General features: G+C 40.5%; 1 protein-coding gene across 3 annotated transcripts; it reads right to left on the bottom strand.

Moving 5' to 3' along the window:
* Window positions 1-724: 724 nt before the first annotated feature.
* Window positions 725-16,685, bottom strand: LOC126386008 (LIM domain and actin-binding protein 1-like). 3 transcript variants are annotated; one of them, XM_050038080.1, is made up of 10 exons: window positions 16,564-16,685; window positions 13,497-13,636; window positions 12,125-12,170; window positions 7,990-8,394; window positions 4,612-4,666; window positions 4,219-4,316; window positions 3,618-3,696; window positions 3,401-3,432; window positions 3,154-3,287; window positions 725-3,005 (listed from the first exon to the last, which is right to left on the bottom strand). In XM_050038080.1, the coding sequence occupies exons 2-10, from the start codon at window positions 13,613-13,615 to the stop codon at window positions 1,922-1,924; spliced, it is 2,052 nt and encodes a 683-aa protein (XP_049894037.1). In that variant the 5' UTR covers window positions 13,616-13,636; window positions 16,564-16,685; the 3' UTR covers window positions 725-1,921. The 3 variants fall into 3 exon arrangements, with proteins under 3 accessions (XP_049894037.1, XP_049894038.1, XP_049894039.1); XM_050038081.1 differs by having other exon boundaries at window positions 3,154-3,284; XM_050038082.1 differs by lacking the exons at window positions 12,125-12,170; window positions 13,497-13,636; window positions 16,564-16,685 and adding an exon at window positions 11,583-11,718.
* Window positions 16,686-17,137: the final 452 nt, after the last annotated feature.

Here is a 17,137-nt window from a genome sequence, read left to right as displayed (position 1 = left end):
CCTTCGTCGTCTCTTTTCACTTAAATCAATCAGGTAAACATGCCAAAAATAGTTTTCATGAATAAATATTTACACCCTGCTTTTTGTGGTGTCGTGTTTAATATGAATAACATATGGGGCTGTCTGCTGACTTTAATGCTAATGAGATCATCTTGAAACGCAGACCAAACTTTCAGTGCCTAAATTATGTATGTGTGATGAATATTCTTCTCACATTTGTCTTCCTGTGGTTGTATTGTTGTACTGGACTGAAAATAAAATAAGTTTTTGCCTTTTCTAAAAGGGCTAACCCTTAATAATTCATATAGCTTGTTAACTGGATTTCAAAAGATGTAATGATCTCAAGAAGCTGTTTGGGCTTATTGATGTTACAGAGATTTTGTGTCAGTGTCTTTGATGTCTATAAACCATCAAAATTTAAGCACTTACAACAGTGGAACTTACAGCTCAACAGTAAGCACTGATAATATTAACAGGGCTTACAATCGTGATGCCTTCAGAGGAGAGTATGAATATTGGAAAACCTAAATAAAACAAAAAACATTAATTTCTCTAGAGGAGATCATATCAATCATTCAGTTAAATGTGAGCCTTTTCTTTGGCTCACTGTAGTTGTCTCCTCTCAAATTGATGGCACTCATAACAAGACATAAAAAGGGCACTCATCAGGAAGCTGTTCATTTGTTAAGTCAAGTAAAAATCCAGATGAACGGCAAACTCTGTGTTTCTTAATTGATACATTTTAATTGTTTTTTAACAACAGTTCAGACTGTAATGCCCAATGTGTCATTATACAAATTATTAAAATATATTCTGCAGTGCAAACATATATTCCACGGCACATATTAAAATACAAAGTGTTTACATACCATATAAAAAGGATCACATTTGTTAAACACAAATCCAGAAGGCCTGATGAGATTACACATATTGAGATGTTATACTGAAAGAATAGCTATCAGCAGAAACCTTGATTAGTTGTATTTGATTGATCATATTTTCTCCTTTTATTTTGGAGATTAGAGCAGTTCAGGAGCAGGCAAATTCTTTATCAAACCAGAGAGCCCCCTGCAGGATAGTGTTGTTACCGGCTCGTCTGTTTGTGTATTCAGATGCTGGGAGAAGATAAAGGCTCAATTAAGCAGCACACTGCATATTGTCTGGTCTATAGTAGTTCAACATTTCCAGTCATTTTAATTCCTCTGATAGTCCTGTGAGACGAGACACAACACAAAGGCAGCACTGACACAGAGAAAAGACAAAACCAATGTTGGTTTACCTAAACCTTCTGCAGAGCATTGTCATTTGGTTTGTTTTTCTTCAATTTACAATTTAAATTGAGGCAATATGTAAAAATATAAACAACAAAAGGCCGAGACATTTACTCTGCAAAAACATCTTAAAAATGCAGTACTTGTGTGTGCTTTCTAAGTGGAAGATACGTCGCTGTTTCCTGCATTCAAAAATACACATAATGACTGCTTTGCTTGAAGCACAAGGGCACTGCCTGTCATTAAAAAGCACTTAAAGTGCCACATATAGTATAATGGTTTTCGGACACACCACCTGCAAATAAAACGCCACTGATGGTGCATATAATTATCAAGAGATGATTCAATTTAATAGAGGCCCACCTTCCAGTATAATCAGGAGACATAAAAGCTGCATTAATTTTTTTTTACAGTATATAATTAAAATGTAAAAAAAAAAAAAATCAAATATTTGTACTTTGACAATTAAAGGCAGTTATTGCAACATGAATGCACATACACATACCTATTCCACTATTGTTGCATCTCTCCTATAACACTATAAAATATGGCAAAACTACATTTATAATCTACCTATGAACTGACCAAACAAAACTGTACACCAAGTGTTACATGGTGGACGGACGTGACAATGAGACTGAAAGATGTTTCTATGAGTCAGAGTCCTCTTCGTCATAGTAGCGGTTCCTCTTGATTATATCCTCTGCGCTCAGCTCCTCAGCATCACTTCCTTCTTTGTCCTCTTCCCAGAAGCCCACATCCTGGGAGGCGCGGTTCTGTTTTGGCTGTAAAGGTGGAGAGGGTGATGGTGAGATATCTGGAGAGATGCTTCTATGAGAGCCTCCATCTACCGCCGTCTTGTCTGCTGCTGCCTCTCCTCTCTGTTCTTGTTTGACTCTTTCTTCCTGTTGCTCAGTCTCCACCTCCTCCTCTGAGATGGCCTCAGCTGCATTTGCTGCATCTTCGCTGGGTGTTTGAGGCATCGTCTTCTCCTTCTTTTCCTCTTGTTTTACTTGCTGAGGCTCTGGCTTATTTTCCTTGGGTGGCTCTTCAGATGGGTATTTTTCCTCAAATGACGCTCTCCATTCCAGCAAGGATTTGAGGGGGCGACGAGGTTCCCTGGGTCCCAGGCTGGTTGCGGGGTTGGGTCTAGCTGCGATTGTGAAAGGCCGACTGCGCTCCTTTAGAGAAGAGCTCCTCCTCAGGCTCTTCAGCTCAGCCCGCTCTGTGCTCTGGAAGGATGATGGCACCTCGTCCTCTGGGGGCCACTTGGCTCTCCAGGGTCGGCCCGAAGAAACTCCCTCCGTGACCGGACTGAGTGCTTCTGTCACAGAGTGGCGCTCACCAGCCGGGGGAGGCCAGGCGATCCTCAGCCTACGTTTCTCAGCTGGCTTCTCTGTAGACTCAAGCTTCTCCTCAGACCTGGCATGTGTCTGAGCACGTGTCTCCAGTAAGGCAGTCAGGTCTGTAACCTTAACCGGTGAGGATTCTTCCACAGCTGGAGTTGCCTCATTGTCTGAGATACTCTCAGCTGGACGTGTCACCAATGCTGGTACCTCTTTTTCCTTCGGCGTCACCACTTCCTCACCTTCTTCTCCATCAGCTCGAGGCTCCCAGCGCTCCTTGTGAGGCCGATGGCCAAAGCCCTCATCGTAGTTGCCTTTAGCTTTGAACAGCTGGTTGAAATGGGGCTTGCAGTAGACATTACCATGCAGAGAGGCATAGTTCAAAAGACTAGAAATAAAGAGTAGCAAAAGATATTATTTAGCAAATGTCCCTCTTTGTGGTTCTTCAGTCAGCCACTGAGGAGGCATTTCAAAATAGAAATCAGATCAAAAGACATGATGAAACTCCAGGAAATGTGCGACAGTGTAAGACTAACCTGAGCTTGGTGCTGCAGTGAACACAGCGGAAGCAACTTTTGTGGTAGACGTGCTGAAGGGCCACCAGCCTCTCCAGTGGGTACACCGTCTTTAGACAAGCGATGCATGTCTCCCTCACCGGTGGGCTGAACTTCTAAACACACAGCAGTCACATACATCCATAAATAACAATTAACAAAAGCTGAAATTAGACTTTTCTTTCTATGAGTCATGCATGTCTCCTGCTTGTTGTGATGACTGACTCACCCTGGATGCTTTGGGCTGCTCGCTGCTCTCCCCTGAAACAGATCAAACACACAAAACATCAGTCACTGCGCTGAAAAGGTCAATCCAACCAAACTGTATCTCATTCTGGGTGCCAGAGTAATCTGAATATATTAATATTGTGGTTAATGTTCTGTTTCACATTTTATATTACAGGCGATTCTTTATCAAGAACATGAACATATCCATGAAGACTCACCATTGCACTCAGGTGCAGGAGTGTGTTTCTGATTTACTGGTGCAGATGTTTTTGGAGCAGACACCTCTGGAGTCAAACCCTGGAGGAAACAAAGTAAAAGAAAAGAGGGAAACAAACACTCGTCAACTCGCAGTTACATAATGAACCGCTGTGTGTTTTTCCTTTTTCTGGTGTAGGAAGGAAGGAAGGCATTAAAGAAAAAGGAAGAAAACAAACAATGTACATGCAGTAATGTAAGTAGCTAGATCTGTGGAAAAAGACACGTACATTACCAGTAAACAATGTTGCCTCACTCACTACCGCTTTTAAACCTGGTGCATGAGAAGTGACTTATTTCAGATCATGTTGTCTTAAAAATGTCAAATGTATTATTTTTGTAATGTCGGGGCAAACTCCATTAATCTGGGAATACTATTATCAACCTATACATGATTTTTTTTTTTTCACAGCAATTATCCTTATGAATTATTGGGAAATTTCTTAATTTTCATTCATTTAGAAAAGACACACTTCTAAATATATATCACAAAGGTTTAGTATATTTTAGAGAGATTATATCTCTGTATATGTTCTGAATTCAGCTTCTATTGCATGAACTCACAGAGCGAGTGGTGCCTTGTTTGGAAACAGCAGCCTGGTACTTGGCCATCTTCTCCTTCATGGATGTGGACTCCAACACTCTGTCGGGCACAGGCAGACCTACAGCAGAGCAGATGATCACACTTAATGCTTTGACTGTGGCTGCATTTCACTTTAACAGCAAATGATTGTTCTTCAGATTAAGAATTACTATTCATGATCCAGTTGTGACACATACTACTGTGTTCCCGGAAAACAAAACTGCTGCGTAAATCAGTAGTTTTGTGATTGTAGGTTAGGGGTTAGGAGATGACAGTTAATTTAATTCTGTGTACTGCATCACACCCACTGATAAGTACAGAACCCCAGTTAATTATTCAAAGGGCTGAGTGTGTTTGCGCGTGTTTGTCTTTACCGCCATGTTGGTCCATGTCCTCTGATGAAGTGCTGCGACGTGTTGTCCTGCCGCCCTGTAAGAGTAAAATGATTGGTGGAATTAGAGGTCCTGTTTACAAAACTGGAGCTATAAATTGATTAGTTAATGGCATGTATCAATCATTATATTTGTCATTACATGTGCAACATTGTCAGATCTACAGAGCCTTACTCTCTTTCTTTCTTTCTTTCAGCCAAACAAACTTTACTTAAACTTTTTTATTTTCTTAAAAGGCTAACTCTTTGAATTTATGTTCCTATATCTGATAAGAGTTTTTTAGACCACCATACTGCTGCAACGAGAATTTTGATGCAATAAAGTGGACCTACATAGAAAATATCACTTTATTTGTCAGTATTGTTTACTTCTATCATTTGTAATTTTTCAGCAATGTACAGAACAGATTTTTTTAGAAACAGCATATTGTAAAGGTGGTTCAGTTTGTGTCTGATTACCTTTTTTCTGAGACAAAAACATTCAGGTATTCATGGTTAAGTACAGGTTTCACAGCCTGTATGTGAGGCCTGTCCTGTTTCGCACATGGACACGTTTCCCAAGTCATCAGGACTGGTATAAAAGCATCCCACACAGGTTCATACTGTGTTGAGTAACATGGGAAGAACCTGAGTCCTCGGTGTAAAACAGATACAAGATATGAGTTGGTTGTGTTCTCATAAAAGTATAAAAATATAGCCAAACCCACAGATTTCCAAATTAACTTGAAATATCTTATGTGTTCCTGGTATTGTCTAGATTTATTCTTGACAGATGTGCTGCCTCAGGGACACTATACCTCAAACTGACTCCCTATTTTATCTTAACTGATCACACGAAGGCCTCTGACATAGTGTCATAACAAAGTGTTTGGGAACATATGTCCCAAATACCAAACTGCAGGCTCCATCTCAGCTACACCTCACTGAAGACAAACCAGGTCTAGTATGAGAGTAACCAGTTATTACCACTGACCAGTCTGACCTCTGTTTTTCACAGAAAAATTACAGGTATCTGTGAGGACAGCCACCAACATGCCTCTGAACTGCAGTCCAAATAACCAAAACTATTCCATTGCACTTCACTAAAAGAATGAGCTTTGTGTGCGTGCGTGCGTGCGTGCGTGCGTGCGTGCATGCGTGAGTGTGTGCATGCGTGCGTGCACGCTCACATGTCACCAACAATAATGAGTAAACCAGACAGTTTCTCTCAGCAGTTATCCTGCACACATGAGTGGAAAAGAGTTTTGGCCAATTAAAATAGCCCATTCCTTCAGGCTGCCTCACTGGGACTGTGGAGTCCTGTTGTGCCACATATCTTCCTCAGCTACTTAAATCCACACACCAACTGCATTATAAAGCACTCAAAGCTTCAGCTGGACAGGGGCATGGGTTCCTACTTATTGAATAAATTCAGCCTTTTCAGCCAGTGTTACAACACTCCTTGTTTGTCCTGTAAATGTTCACCAGGGACTTTTACACTTCTTCTTTCCTCGTGGTGACACATCGGCGTTAGTCATACTGTTAAGCATTTTTTAAAGACAACAACTTCCATGGCTGGAGACACCAGCAAAAGTGACAGAGTGCAAGTTAAGTAAAATCTCAAGACACACAAGGGTTGTGGTCCTTTTCATTTGATTATAAATATTAACTCATGCAGTGGTGTGGTGACGGCTGCATGCAGACCAGACTGCACAATATGACATATACACCAAAACCTACAACTAAAGCCCAGGATACACACTGTGGCTAATGAAAATTGAAATAAAGCTCCACAGAGGTGATCCTCTGAAGAAAGAAGCAGCCCTGGGTCAGGAATGTTCCTGCATTCCTCTGTTATGGAAGGTGAGGAGTGGAGTGCTTGTTGTTTTGGGCCCAGAGCGAAAAAGACACTGTGACAGAGTGAAAGGGAGAGACAGAAACTGGTGGGGGAGAGTCGGGACCTGAATCAAGGTAAAACAAGACTACTTTAAAGAATATAGAGAACAGAGGACTTTAGAAAGAATACATGTGACAAGAAACTGAGTATAAAGGACATGACAATTTAAATCCAAAGCTATGCTTAGCACTGAGTATCACCAGTCAAAGACAGCTTGACTTAAACTGTTATTGCTAAATGGAAAAAAATATCATTATGGTCAGTCTCTTTTACACGAGTAAACTAATTACATAGTCCCAGATTCACAATAGAAATAAACTAATTACTGTGTTCTGTTCAGATTAGTATCAGTTACTTTTGATGTGCTGTAAGGCGGGATAATTAGGGCATAACAAACCCTGTAAATTAGGATCTAAGTGGTTGAGAGTTCCTTCAAAGGTGCTAATTAAATCAGCTTCAGGTTATGCAACATAAAAGTAACCACATGCAAAAGGCATTCCGACCTTTTTTCAGAGGAGTTCAGAAAATATGTTTTACAGGGCTGACCAACATCAGTACAGTAAATCTCAACCATCCACACTGTGGTTACAGTTAATGCCTGAGAAACAAGGCCAATAGATGCACAGCTGTCGAAGCTGGCGAAAAGAATAGGCCGAGAACCTCATTCACAAACTATTTGTGCAAATTAATATGGCCTCAGTTAATGCTGAACATATGCACAAACTGACAACGTCTGTGCCAGTTTTGTAGGGACCTAAACAGTATACTTACTATGTATTTAGGGGAAGTCCTAGTGCTTGTTAAAGTGTTTATGACACAGTGACTACATTTACATGCACAATAATATTCCACTGTTATTCCAAATCTGAATTTGATACAGGTCATGTAGGCAGCATATTCAATTTGTATATTATGAATAAGGCCTTTTTCTGAATGAAGCATTTCCTGATTAAGACATGTGGGATATGCCATTGTTATTCTGGTTTTAGGAGCATCCTTTGGACATGTATACAATATATTCAAAATATGCATCTCATTTGGGGGTTTTACCGCAGTTTGTGACACATAGCCTCTCGCCAGTTCACTGTCAGTTCTGTACAAACCAAATAGCCAAGAGATTCCAAGACTGTGGGGTAGAGATGCATGCCCAAAAGAAAGCCCACATTTCTATTCAGGAGCGACACATCTACTTTTAAACATTATGAAAGACTTGGATATTTGAGGTTTTTGGATAGGCACAAATATCACAATGCTGAACTTTTGGTCGGATGGTTGAAGGAATGTGACGGAGGCTAGCCACGGGTGGAAAACTTTGAAAAAATCCTGTTTTGAGGCAAAGAACAAAATGGCACAAGCGCCTCCAGCCACTTTTCCATGTGGACCAAAATAAAAAAGGGAATATTTTGTGCATGTAAATGTAGTGATTGTCTCAAATGTATCAGAAGAACGAGCTGCCAAAGCAGAAAATGATCTGTGTGTAAGTACCTTGCCCATAGTGTCCTCTCCCTTCTCAAACTTCATCTTCAGGTTGTTCAGTGGCACTCTGGCTTTTTCATACGAGGCACAGGGGCTGGTGGGGACTTGCTGCTCGAGCTTTTCAGGTCTTTCACGGTGCGTCAGCTCATCCCTGTCCATCCCTCTCTGCTCTTCACCTTTGGGTGCTTCTGGAGCTGCTGCGGGCTGCTGGACGCGACTGGCTGGGCCGGGGCTCTTTAATGGAGGACTCTGCTCAGTGATGGAAGTAGACCTGGACAGAGCAGGAGGCCTGTGGCGAGAGCTGGACTGGCTAGGTGGTGGGATGGAAGAGGACTTGTCCTGTTGCTGCTCCCAGCGCTTCTTCAGAGCACTCAGGTTGCCAGACCGCAAGGACACTGACACACTCTCAGAAGACTGTGAGGAAGACAAGAGAGATTAAAAGTTGAAAGTAAAAATGACTTCTCAAACACTGCCAATCAAAAGCAACAGCAGATTCTGGTCTTCTTCTTGTTCTATCTGTAGGCTAAAAGTATTTCTATCTGGCAACAAACATACAGTGCTACACATACAGCTTAAAGCCCAATCCAGCATGATGGAATAAAGGAAATGCCAGACTCTGAACTTGGCTTCACTGACAGATTAGGTGAACAGCTGTTCAAAGTTGGTCCAGGAAGGAGATGTTTTGCTGCGGCTGCTGAAGGCAACAATGAAGATAACAGGGCCGTGCAAGCAGGCTGCATTCCTTTTCACACGACAACTTTACCTTTCCCAAAAAACCACTGAGGAGTGCTCTGTTCACCACTCAGCCATTCATGACAATAAAACATGCTGAGCAGCGTGACCTCCAGGAACTTCCTTAATTATAAAAGAGGAATGATCCGTTGAAGAAAGAGGATGTGGACACGTGAATAAATCACTGTCATATAAGTAAACTAATCAACTAATAAATCTTCAAAAACATTGTGAGCTTTTGTAGGCAAGCCTCCAGCTGAGGTCAGCTCAGTGGGAAACATTGAAACAATATTATATTATGAAAATCACATTTTCCCCTACAAAATTATGTTCAACCTAATTTAAAGATGATGATTAGAGATGACAAACAAAAACACAAAATTAGTGAAAAGACTGAACAACTTTTGTGAATTAGAACATCAAACTAAATCTGGTACATCAACAAGGAAGTTAAATGACCATGCAGAAACACAGACAGACAAATAGTAATAAAGGAAAGAAGAAAGAAATCAGACCATAAGAATAAAGAACTGAACAAATGGGACAAAACCCCCAAAGTGCTGAAAAAACTGACACACAATTACTCTCTTTGTGAGGCAAGTCCAGGGTGAGCGGAGAGAACTGGACAGTGACAAGATTGTTCCCGTTTTTTAAGCAAAAAGACAAAAGGAGAAACCTCTTCAACTTCGTTGGAGTACCCAAATGTGCTGTAACCACAATTTAACAGCAGGGAAAAGTGAGTCCTTTGGTTGGTCCTTCTCTACAGGTCAGTGTGTTGAGAGACAGAGCTCTCCCAGATGTTAGCAGCTAGACAAAATCTGCTCGTGAGAGTCAGTCCAGCCCCTTTAACACCCGGAAAGTGAATGAGAGAGAGCTAGAGGGAGAGAGAGAGTCAGAATACCCAGGAAACCAGAGCAGGAAATGGTACATTCAGGGAAAAGTTAACTCTTTATTTGCTGTGACAGCGTGACAGCATTGACATTTTTCCACCCACAAATGATTTCGGATGATAACAGCACTAAAAAATGTGTCTACATAGCACAGAATTTCAAAACACTACTTGGAGGTCAGATTCTATGGGAAGTTGTTCCACAAAAAATGAGCTCCAATGACTGAAGTTAGTTTTTAAACTTGAGTCCAGGTCAGGGCAGCAAATGAAAAGACACACCACAATAGATTTCTCAGTTTTAAAAGTATTTCCTAACAATGTTACCTTAACTACAACTGACTAAAATTGGGAGTCTCTTTGTTTAACATAATTTAAAATTCATACAACTGCATCCTGTATATGCTGGAGATGAAACTGACTTGATTGCTGGAAGTCTTAAAGCGGGCATATTAGCATAAAGGAGACAATACATGCTGTTAACATCTGAATGCTCCTCTGCAAATTACTCGTTGATAAATATGCCTTGATTTTTCCAACATATATCTTACTGAACTAACCAGATCCTGAAAAGATGGGCCGCTGTGCCAAACCCATCTTGTTTTTTGATCACTGGTGCTGGGGTGTCAAACTCATTTTAGGTCAAGGGCCACATACAGTTCAATTTGATCTCAAGTGGGCCAAACCAGTAAAACAATTGCTTAATAAGTTAACCTCTTAATAACAACACCTCCATAGGTTTCTTTTTTGTTTAGTGTAAAGAGGTACAAGTACATTCTGAAAACATTCATCCATTTACAAAACAGCCGATGAAGAGCCTGAGATGTCTTAAGAAAAATGTGTTTAATTTCAACAGTATGTCTTAATTTTCCCACATTCAGTGAGTCTACTACTCACTGTCATTACATGTCCATTTTTCCAAACACCAATTAACCAGTTAAGTATATGAAATAAAAATAGGAGTGAATGGTGTAGATGAAACTAATTTCTCTGATTCTTTTCACAATTATTTTTTTATTTATCCCTAAATCTGATGATGAGTGTGAGTGCGGAGTCAGCATGTTCTCCCTGTGTCAGCATGGGTTTTCAGTCTAAAGACATGCAGGTCAGGTTAATGACTGACTTTAAATTGTGAGCATGAATGGTTGTGTGTCTAAATGTGCCAGCACTGTGATAGTCTGGCAACCTGTACAGGGCGTAGCCTGCCTCTTGCCCAATGTCAGCTGGGATAGGCTCCAGCAACCCCCCACTTCACGACCCTGTACCAGGATAAGCAGTTATGGATAATAAATGAACGAATTATATAATCACAGATGCAGCTCACAGGATACCAGAGTCTGAAGAGTTTCAAAGCCCCCATTATAATCAAGAGAAAAGCAACAAATCTTTTTGAGAAGCAATTTTGTTTTACTTTTCTTTTAATGTTGTATCTATGTAATCTATCTAATGAACTAATCATTCATTGATGTGTTTAAAAAGACCCCCTTCCCCCAACTCCCCCTCACACACACACACACACACCCTCACACACAGACAGACAGATGGTCTTTTGCGCTGTTCATTCAAACTTGTGTTACCCTAAAATATTTGAACTACACTTCCAAATTCCTTTTATAGTGGCATCAGCTCATATCCTCATATACTACTGGTTCCTGAAATGATAACAAACTATGATGACTCACACTGAAATGTTCATCAGTGATGACCTGTCAACAGAACATGGACAGAACTTTGCCTTCAGACCATCTTTCAAGTTTTGTTCTTTAAACACAGCATGAAAGTAAATAACGCAGGAAAGTTTCTTTCACAAACACTACATTCAAATCACGTTTCTGCTGAATAAAAAAAACCTTCTTGTCTTTTACATCACTAGCCAGATCATTAAACAAAGACTATAGAAGCAAACAAGCCTTTAAAGCAGCTGGCTCACACACACTGGTAAACAACGGCCACATTTCATACAGCACATCCACAGAAACATTACCTTATATTTCTTCATGGTGTTGGCTGATCAGTTACTCATCTAATCTCAGTCCTGTTTTGTTTATGAGTCTTTCACACTGACAAAGCAGCTAACCTACAGTTGGATCCACAAAGAGCATTGCAAGGGGATTACACTGAAGTGGGATTATGGGTTTGATAGCCGGCCCATCGCAACAAGTGGCCAATGAGAGGTCGGGCAAGACAAGACATTTGGCTCAGACAGTGTGTTGGCATGGTGAGTGTGTGTGTGTGCTCAATAATTAGTTTAGCACCACCAGCAGCTACTGAGCAAATGAAGCCAAACATGCAGCATACACACATTTCACGCACACACTTCATTTAACCATGTGGGTTGCCAGGAGAGGCCCATTAAAATGCTGCAAACAAAATGCATCACAGATTCAGATTTCATATGTGAAACATCAACTTACATTTGTTTTGTATCAAATTCAGGAGCAGCTGTACACACTACTATTCATACATCCCATGAAATGTCTTTAAACTGAATTAAATGTCTCAAGCATCCCCCAGAGAGATACTTACTCCTTTTTTTTTCTCTGCACTTGACTCCTCAGCTGCTCTCTGGTACCTGAGAGACACAGAAACAACACTGACCTCTGGTGACGCAAAACAAAAACATAGACTTTCTAAGGATCGTGGCATTTCCTCAGTCAAGAGCCTTGCAAGTCATTTAACAACTGTACACAGTGAAACAAAGATTTTTTTTTTTTTTTAATAATTTTCAGATTTTACTTTGTTAAAAGTTTATTTTAGATATAGTTTCACTTTCATTTTTGTTATAATTCTTACACTATTAGGGGGTAGTATTTTTTTAGATTAAATGACAAATTGAGAACAAGTATTCTTTATGTATTTTGAATAAGCACATTATTATTCACAACAATAAATCATAAAAATATTGAGAAGTCACTTTTAATATATCATCAGCTTTGTAAAAAAAGGGCAATCATTTGTTTTCTGGCTGCAGAAATGAAATGCACATGCAGACTCAGCAACAGTCTGAACTAACTCAGCCCTAAGTAGAATTCACACATTTTGTCCAAAGTCTTTTCAACATAATATCTAAACACTGATGGAGACTGGCAATGTCCTTAAAGGTCACATAATATGCTCATTTACAGGTTCATACTTGTGTTTTCGGTTTCTACTAGAACACATTTACATGATTTAATGGTCAAAAAACACTTTACTTTTCTCATACTGTCTGCCTGAGAACACCTGTATTTACTCTCTGTCTGAAACACTCTGTTTTAGCGACTGTCTCTTTAAGCTTCCTTCAAAAAAGCCCAGTCTGCACTGATTGGTGAATGTTTTTCTTTTTTCCTTCCACAACTGCGCTTTCGGCGTCTCTGCACCATCTGTGCAGCCAGTGGAATGACTATAACACACTGTAGCGGCACTTTCTATCTTTATAGACTGTTTCACTGGAATTGCATTACTAGGCAACAGCTTGGGTTCATGTTTACGTCCTGACAGCTGATGTCACTCACATACAATGCAAAACATTCCAACAAGAAATACAAAGGGCCCCATTCATAATGTTTATGTTTCAAGTTTGAAACGGTCTATGTAGTGTACTTGTGACATCACAACTTCACAGTAGTCCTGACAGCTTGTTTAAAGTCACAATTTCTGAATACAGACTGTGTGCATTTCTCTGTGGCTTCAGCGTTTTAATACTTTCACAGTATTTATATACATTGCCTGCTTCATATTAAAAAAGACATGGAAATGTGACTTTTTACAGTATGGGACCTCTCAGATCAAGAGGTAGTCATGTGGGCCAAACATGATCGCTCTATCTAGAAATGTATCTAGCATTAATTTCTTGCGTTACAGATAGTTTACAGGTGTAAATCAAGAACAAACTGAGTGAAAACCAGGTGTTACTCACTTGGAGAAGCGTTCAGCGAGGGCATTGTTTCTCCCTCGGCCACTGAGTGACATCTCCTTTGCAGTGACACGCAAGGACTGTGCTGCCCAGGCCCGCCGATTAAATGGACCACTTTCCATCTCTGGCAGCTAGCTGAATATCTGAAAGACAAACACAACCACCAATTAGCAATGTTCATTATTACTACACATACAGTGACTCTTCCCCTCTAATTTATATCCCAAACCTTTACCGGAGCAAACTGAACTTCAGTCATACCTTTAACCATCAGCTCAGCTCTTACCAGGTGAGTGAGACCACCATACTAACAGCATGGCATGACAAAACTATTTCAATGTGTACAGACTCTTCAGAGGGTCGGTGCCAGAGTCCAGGTTTATGCTTTTACGGGAACTATCTGCTGTCTGAGATCACTGATCTGCATGTTTGCACCATGCTCTCCATCAGTTTACCTCTTCACACCTCCCCTTCCTGACACACATACCAAAGAGTGGTAACCTATATATGCGATCATACAGTTATGCATGCAAACAAACACACCGACAGGTTCAAACTTGCACTCCGGCTCATGCTGCATGACTGCAAGATGGAGGCACAAGAGTGTGAGCACATTATCATTACGAGAGGACAACTCGCCATGGGCAACGCTCACAAAAGACCAGACAAAAGCAGTGTCCCACAACCACACTGCATAGCACACAGAGTCTTTCTCTAACTTCACTCGGACAAACCAACACTTAAATACGTGCTGCAGATGGATGATGAACGTCTGTTGCAGTTTCTGTTTGTGGAGAGACATCCTAATGTCAGACCATGAATCCCCCTGTTAGTGCTGAGACAGTATATCATAACCATGTGGTTAAATCACCACTGTGCACAGCTAATACACTCAATAATAATTTCTCTTACTATGTGGGCCTTTTCACTCAGGTGCACCTATTACATCACCACTTCATACGATATGGGTGACAAGCAGTGTGAGGACTTTGGACTGACTGAATTGCAACACAGCCCTGACACTCCTGACTGCATTACCTACAGTGTTACCCACTGAAATAAATACAATACGTAATTTTATATAATGATGTGTAATTATATATAATTAATTGCAATTACTTTCATTTACTGTCAGGCTAGTGTGTCTAGATGAGCAGAGGCAAAGTTCGGTTGGACACAACATACACAACACAACACTGCTGAAGCACTCCTCTTAGGTTTCCTACATCTGAAAAGCTTGGGGCTGTTTGCTGCTGCTACAGGTTTTGAAGCCTGATGGGCGAGTTAGTTTACCTTGCCTATAGATCAGTTGTATATTGTGCTGTGTATAGTCTCTGCTGAATCGGTATCTGGGTTTAAGCACACAAATGTTATGCTGAAATCATTCGTTAACTTCTCCTTTCTGCCCTGTGAGTCATTTTGCAGGATACCAAGCCAACACTGCCAAGTCTGCCACCAGTCTGTAACAAGGATAACACAGGTGCACTGCCTTTAGAGTCACAAATCTGCCTCTTTTGCATATCCTTAAACTGTTGAAAGAAGCCAGAGCAACAGAAGAAAACATATGAGAGAAGTCCATTCAAAAATGACATGGGTTGAGAGCCAAACTCAAGTTCTTCTCGCTGTACACAAGTGCACAAAGAGAACAGCCAAGCTAAACAGAGCTGTCATCTGAAAATCGATGCCGGTACTCAGCAGGAAATGTTTGTGATTTAAATAAATAATAGGGTGGGGTTATAGTGTGTTTTTCCTGTATGTGAAAACAATCTAATGATTTACATTCTGACTTTCTGTTGAATTATCTGGTTTAGAAGCCTGAGATTAAAGACACAAAATTGTCACTACAGCACTGAATAAGAAGCTAATGTTAACATTTTATCTGTGCAAACCATCCCTACTGATTATGAAATGTAGGTCACTGTTCAAATCCAAATAAAAAGTGCACAAACCATTATTTGTAAGTTAAACACACTTTAGTCCCTACATACCACGTGCAAAAACCTTTATAAGTCCAACAGGTAATAGTTTTTGTTTAGACTTTTTTTATTGGAACTTCTACCAGGTCAGACAAAGGATTTAGAGGTAAAGTTCGCAGTATTATTAATGACCATTTTAACATTCTTGTATGACAACAGGTGAATTTAATTTCTTTTTAATTGCTGTGCCAGCTTCACATTGCCCCAAGGATTCTTTGCTTTACCTCCGCACCTCCTTGCATGATGAATTAAACCTTTAGGAGCCAGGTCAGTAACTAAATCGTTATTAATTAGAGGTAACAAAGGTAACAAAAGTAAACAAAGGTGGCCAGGGGTGAGATACACTGCAAGCAGAGCCTTAGAACCATTACAGCTATCTGATATATGAGCTGTTGAAATCTGATCATCTAAACACCAGCGTTTACCTTTATCTCCATCACCTGTTATCAGTGAAAGGTGGACACTGACCTTTAACCCTTGCTTGAGGAAAGTTCTTCTTAACAACAAGTAACCACAACACTGTCAGATACAGTGGGGCCAATGACTCATGAGCAAGGAGGAGTCCGCATTGCTTGACGCATGATTGACCTAAGACGCAATTCTTATTAAAAAAAACACAATAAGCACTGAGGCGATACAATAGTCACACATCACTGATGTTGAAGATTGGCACTGTTCAGAGGCTAACATGGTATTTGAAGAACTTTAATTTCAGGTGTGTGACACTGGGCGCTTGGAGACTGTTGGTGGCACAAAAGGCCAAACTGTCGATACACTAAATATATTCTGTCATATTAGTTTGTTACATGTAAATTGTATTTAGACAAATGAAAATAAAGTGACAACCTAGGACGACAGTACAGACTCAGCAGCTGGACAAGATTAGCATCGACATCTCGACGGACAGAGAGTCCTTTGAGAGCCGGACAGACTACTATAAACGCACGTGCGTTAATATAAAAATCACCGCCTCAATCTAAACACAAACAGACTCGCTCGACTTGTCAAAATACAAACATTTGGTATTTCTAAAACACGCCTAGCTCGAGTTATTTACATCTATTTCCACGTCCTTGCTGTGAGTTTGGTCTTACCTGTCCGAACTTCCGTTGAGTCACTCTTTTTGTGAAACCTTGAGACACCTGACACTCGCTGCCGCCTCTGCGTCACCGCCCGGTGTGGACAGACAGAGGTGGAGTGTATAGAAAGGTGTCATGGGAGTGGAAGAGCTGGGTCACGTGATGTTTATGCACCAATGACCTTAGGTATTGCATTACCCCTACCTGGTGCGTTTGTGTGTGTGTGTGAGCGCGCGAGAGGGCGCGTGGTGCTCCTGCATACCACCCACCCAAATTCCTGAGAACAAGCAAACCTACTCTTTCATTTCTCATGCGAAGAGAAAACACGAGAAGGGAGACAAGAGAGAGCGAGAAGGCATACTGAACAACTCAGAGTTCTTCAACAGAGCAGAACTGGATCTGCAGGGACTATGCTAAATTTCATAATATAATAATACCAATAATAATAATAGTAAAGGCAACAATACTACTAATAACATTAAACATTATATAGCACCTTTTATTAACAAAATGGAGCTCAATGTGCTTTACACAAACATGAGAAGAAAGAAATGAGCAGACATACAATTAATACATTTAAAAGAGAGAG

This window comes from Epinephelus moara, chromosome 24 (assembly GCF_006386435.1).
Source record: "Epinephelus moara isolate mb chromosome 24, YSFRI_EMoa_1.0, whole genome shotgun sequence".
NCBI lineage: Eukaryota > Metazoa > Chordata > Actinopteri > Perciformes > Serranidae > Epinephelus > Epinephelus moara.
This window is presented reverse-complemented; position numbering and strand designations above follow the sequence as displayed.

Bases quoted from the DNA above. Each gene is read 5' to 3' on its own strand.
- LOC126386008 (XM_050038080.1), bottom strand. From the start codon at position 13,615: ATGGAAAGTGGTCCATTTAATCGGCGGGCCTGGGCAGCACAGTCCTTG. The intron at 12,171-13,496 runs GTGAGTAACACC...TGTGTCTCTCAG, and splicing joins CTCGCTGAACGCTTCTCCAA to GTACCAGAGAGCAGCTGAGG. The intron at 3,288-3,400 runs GTGAGTCAGTCA...CTGTGTGTTTAG, and splicing joins AGCAGCCCAAAGCATCCAGG to AAGTTCAGCCCACCGGTGAG.